Source organism: Oryzias melastigma, linkage group LG24, assembly GCF_002922805.2.
Source record: "Oryzias melastigma strain HK-1 linkage group LG24, ASM292280v2, whole genome shotgun sequence".
NCBI lineage: Eukaryota > Metazoa > Chordata > Actinopteri > Beloniformes > Adrianichthyidae > Oryzias > Oryzias melastigma.
This window is the reverse complement of record NC_050535.1, coordinates 72,173-74,920: the sequence shown is the minus strand read 5'-3', so window position 1 is coordinate 74,920 and position 2,748 is coordinate 72,173. Positions and strand designations below refer to the sequence as shown.

Genomic DNA, 2,748 nt, shown 5'->3' with positions numbered 1-2,748 from the left:
ACCACCTCGAGCTCAACGCCAACAAACCTCTTGCCCTGCCGACCCCGCCCACCGAGGCCAAGAAGTTGAGGTGAGGCCCTCTCAGAGCTCGAGTCCAGCGTCTCGCGCCGCCGCCGGCCGCGGGCGCCCCATATCTGCACACCGTCCGTCCTGCGAGGAGAACGTCCCGCAGAAAAGCACGGAAACTCGGTCTCAGAATGAGGAGCAGAACCCACAGCTGACGGGCCATCTGTGGGCTCAGCAGAACTTCCGGTCCCAGAACCAGAATGAAGTTCAGCTCCAAACATTCCTGACGGGTCGCTCTCCTCCGACCTGCCGGGTTCTGGTTCTGGCTGATCAGCTGATCTTCCAAAGATCCTCAGAGTTAGCAGCTGTGGATGCAAAAGGGGCGTGTCTGTTTCCTCCCATCTCATTGGTCCGTGCATGCTCCTCCCCTCAGGAAGTTATAAAACGTGTTTGCTGTGTCTCATCTCCATCTGCAGACGTTCAGCATGTTCCTCCTTTTCAGCTTCACAGCATCGCTCTGGGGGCGGAGCTCCTGCATGGGGGGAGGGGCTGTGGGCGTGTACCTGTGCTGCATGTTGTTCATGGAATGAGCCCAGAGCGAGCGCCAGCACGTGCACGTCCGCTCTGAAGGGGGTGGAGCTTCTTGTCTGAGTCCACAGCTGGTTCCTGGAGCCAAACTTTCGGGTCCAAACCACAAACCAGAACAGGTTCTTGACTCAGAATCTCACCAGCCAGGAGCCGTGCTAGAACCGTAAACCAGAGCTGTGTCGTCCTGAGACGTTCTGGCTGGAACCAGTTCAGGTTTCAGGGAAACCAGAGAAGCAGCTGAAGCTGCAGAGACCTTCGCTCTCACAAAATCATTCCTCCTTAAAAAACACAAAGATCCTCTGAGGCTCGGCTCGGTTCTGGCTCAGTCTGCAGGAGCGATACCTGCGTCCAGCAGAGCTCCAAATGGAGGCGTAAACATCTGCTGTCTGGCCTCCATCAGTAACGCAGCCGGAGGTCAAAGGTCACGGGATTCCTGCAGAAACTGCTTCAAAGCTGAGTTGAGTCTGCTGCCCCCGTGTGGACAGAAAGGGCTCTGCATGCAGCCGATTGGTCAGTGTGCGGCTAACGTTCTTTCCTCCCTGATCTGTTTGTCTGACTGAAGCCCTCCTGAAACCAAGGACCCCGGCCTCGACCCCGCTGACCCCCAGCGCCAGGACTGCTTCGCCCAGTACTTTTCCTTTTAACACCAGGACTCCGCATGTCGACCAACGTGAAAAATAAAAGAGGAACTCTGTGAATCCGTCTTCTCTCGTCGTGGGATGAGGCGGGGGGTGGAGTCACTCAGAACTGAAGCCGCCCCCTCCCGATCTGTGGTTTCCCTGCAGACGAGTGACCATCAGTATGTTTGATGTTTTCATTTCTTGGTAACTTTCTCACCGTCTCTTGATCAACGTCGGAGAGCGGCGTCCTCGCCGGATTAGCTAAACGTGAAGAAATCTGTGCTAGGCTGTTGTGCTCTCTGCATCTTAGAGTAGGGGGGCCGAGCTCAGAGCAGGTCCCTGCTGAGGGGCGGAGACCCCCCTGGAGAACCCGGCCCCCGCCTCAGGACGGCTCCGCCCAGATTTTGGTAGAAGTTCAAACCTGTTTGTATGGCCGTCTGTCTCTACAGATACGATGATGTCTCACCAATTTTAAAACAAAAATAGCATATTTTATATTTATATTATAAAGTGTATGCTTAATAAAGAATTATTGTGACATTTACCGCCTCGTTTGGTCATTCGGGATTTAACTCTCAGCTGGCAACGTCCTCCAGGGTCGTTCTTCAGCCCCACCTGTCCTGCAGGTGAGCTGCACCTGTTCAGGTGGGAATCATTTTCCACCAGTCAGGATGCATCAAATGATGGTTATGAATGTTTCCATGGCAACAGAAGCAGGAAAGTGACCTTGAAGGTTTTTCATCTTGAGAAGATTAGACTTTTTTGGAATAACTTTATTGATAAGAGAGCAAATACACAAGAGAACAAATGAAGAACAGCCAACAGCTCAACATGAATTCTTATTAGTGGTCTAAGGTTAGTCCGAAATCCCCCCAATCACTGTGGTGCGTTCGCCATCTTTAGTGGCGTCCGAATCTACTAATTCCAAAATCGAGTGCACTGGAAGTTTCCCAGAAGTCTTTGCGAAAAACGAGCTTGCATACATCAGCGGATATAGACCACAATGCATTGCGGTCGAACAATTTTGAACAAATAAACATGTTTAAATGTGATATTTGAATCATCCAAACACATTTTCACCATCAGAACACAGTGGAGACATGAATAAACGTGAAATGTTCATTTTTATTTGTTCCCTTCGTGAATTCTGTGACGTCATATCTGGTCTTTAGAAACACGATATAAAAGTAGAGAGCATGGTGTCCGAATCACCTTTAGAACCCAGGGCACTAGATAGTAGGTAGGGGTTAGAGGGGAGTCTGACAGAGCCCAGGAGTATAGTACAGGAAGAAGTGTTTACAGAAATACATTCAAAAAATGACATGAAATGTTTAGAGGATTTTTGTTGATTTTATGAGTTAAGAAAAGGTTTTGTTAAATTTGTATTTATGAAAATAGAAATTAGAATATCAAATACATTATAAAAATATTTTAGTTTATAAAAAAAATCAAAGTAATAAATAAATCATTTCAAAAATGTTTTTGTTAACATAATATGTGCAATAGGTTCTGGATGATCTCCACAGAAACTTTA

General features: G+C 48.5%; 1 protein-coding gene across 2 annotated transcripts in view; it reads left to right on the top strand.

Annotated features, from left to right (window-relative positions):
- The window catches only part of LOC112157780 (protein FAM184A), a 63,998-nt gene that overhangs the window by 60,710 nt on the left and 540 nt on the right, over positions 1–2,748 (top strand). The window contains exon 21 of one of the 2 annotated variants that reach the window (XM_024290782.2): positions 1,157–1,758. The exons of the other annotated variant lie outside the window; for it this stretch is intronic. Within the exon in view, the coding sequence (XP_024146550.1) occupies positions 1,157–1,165 (9 nt within the window). The 3' untranslated portion in view covers positions 1,166–1,758. Of the gene's footprint in view, positions 1–1,156; positions 1,759–2,748 lie in introns of those variants that run through there. 2 annotated transcript variants of the gene reach the window in all.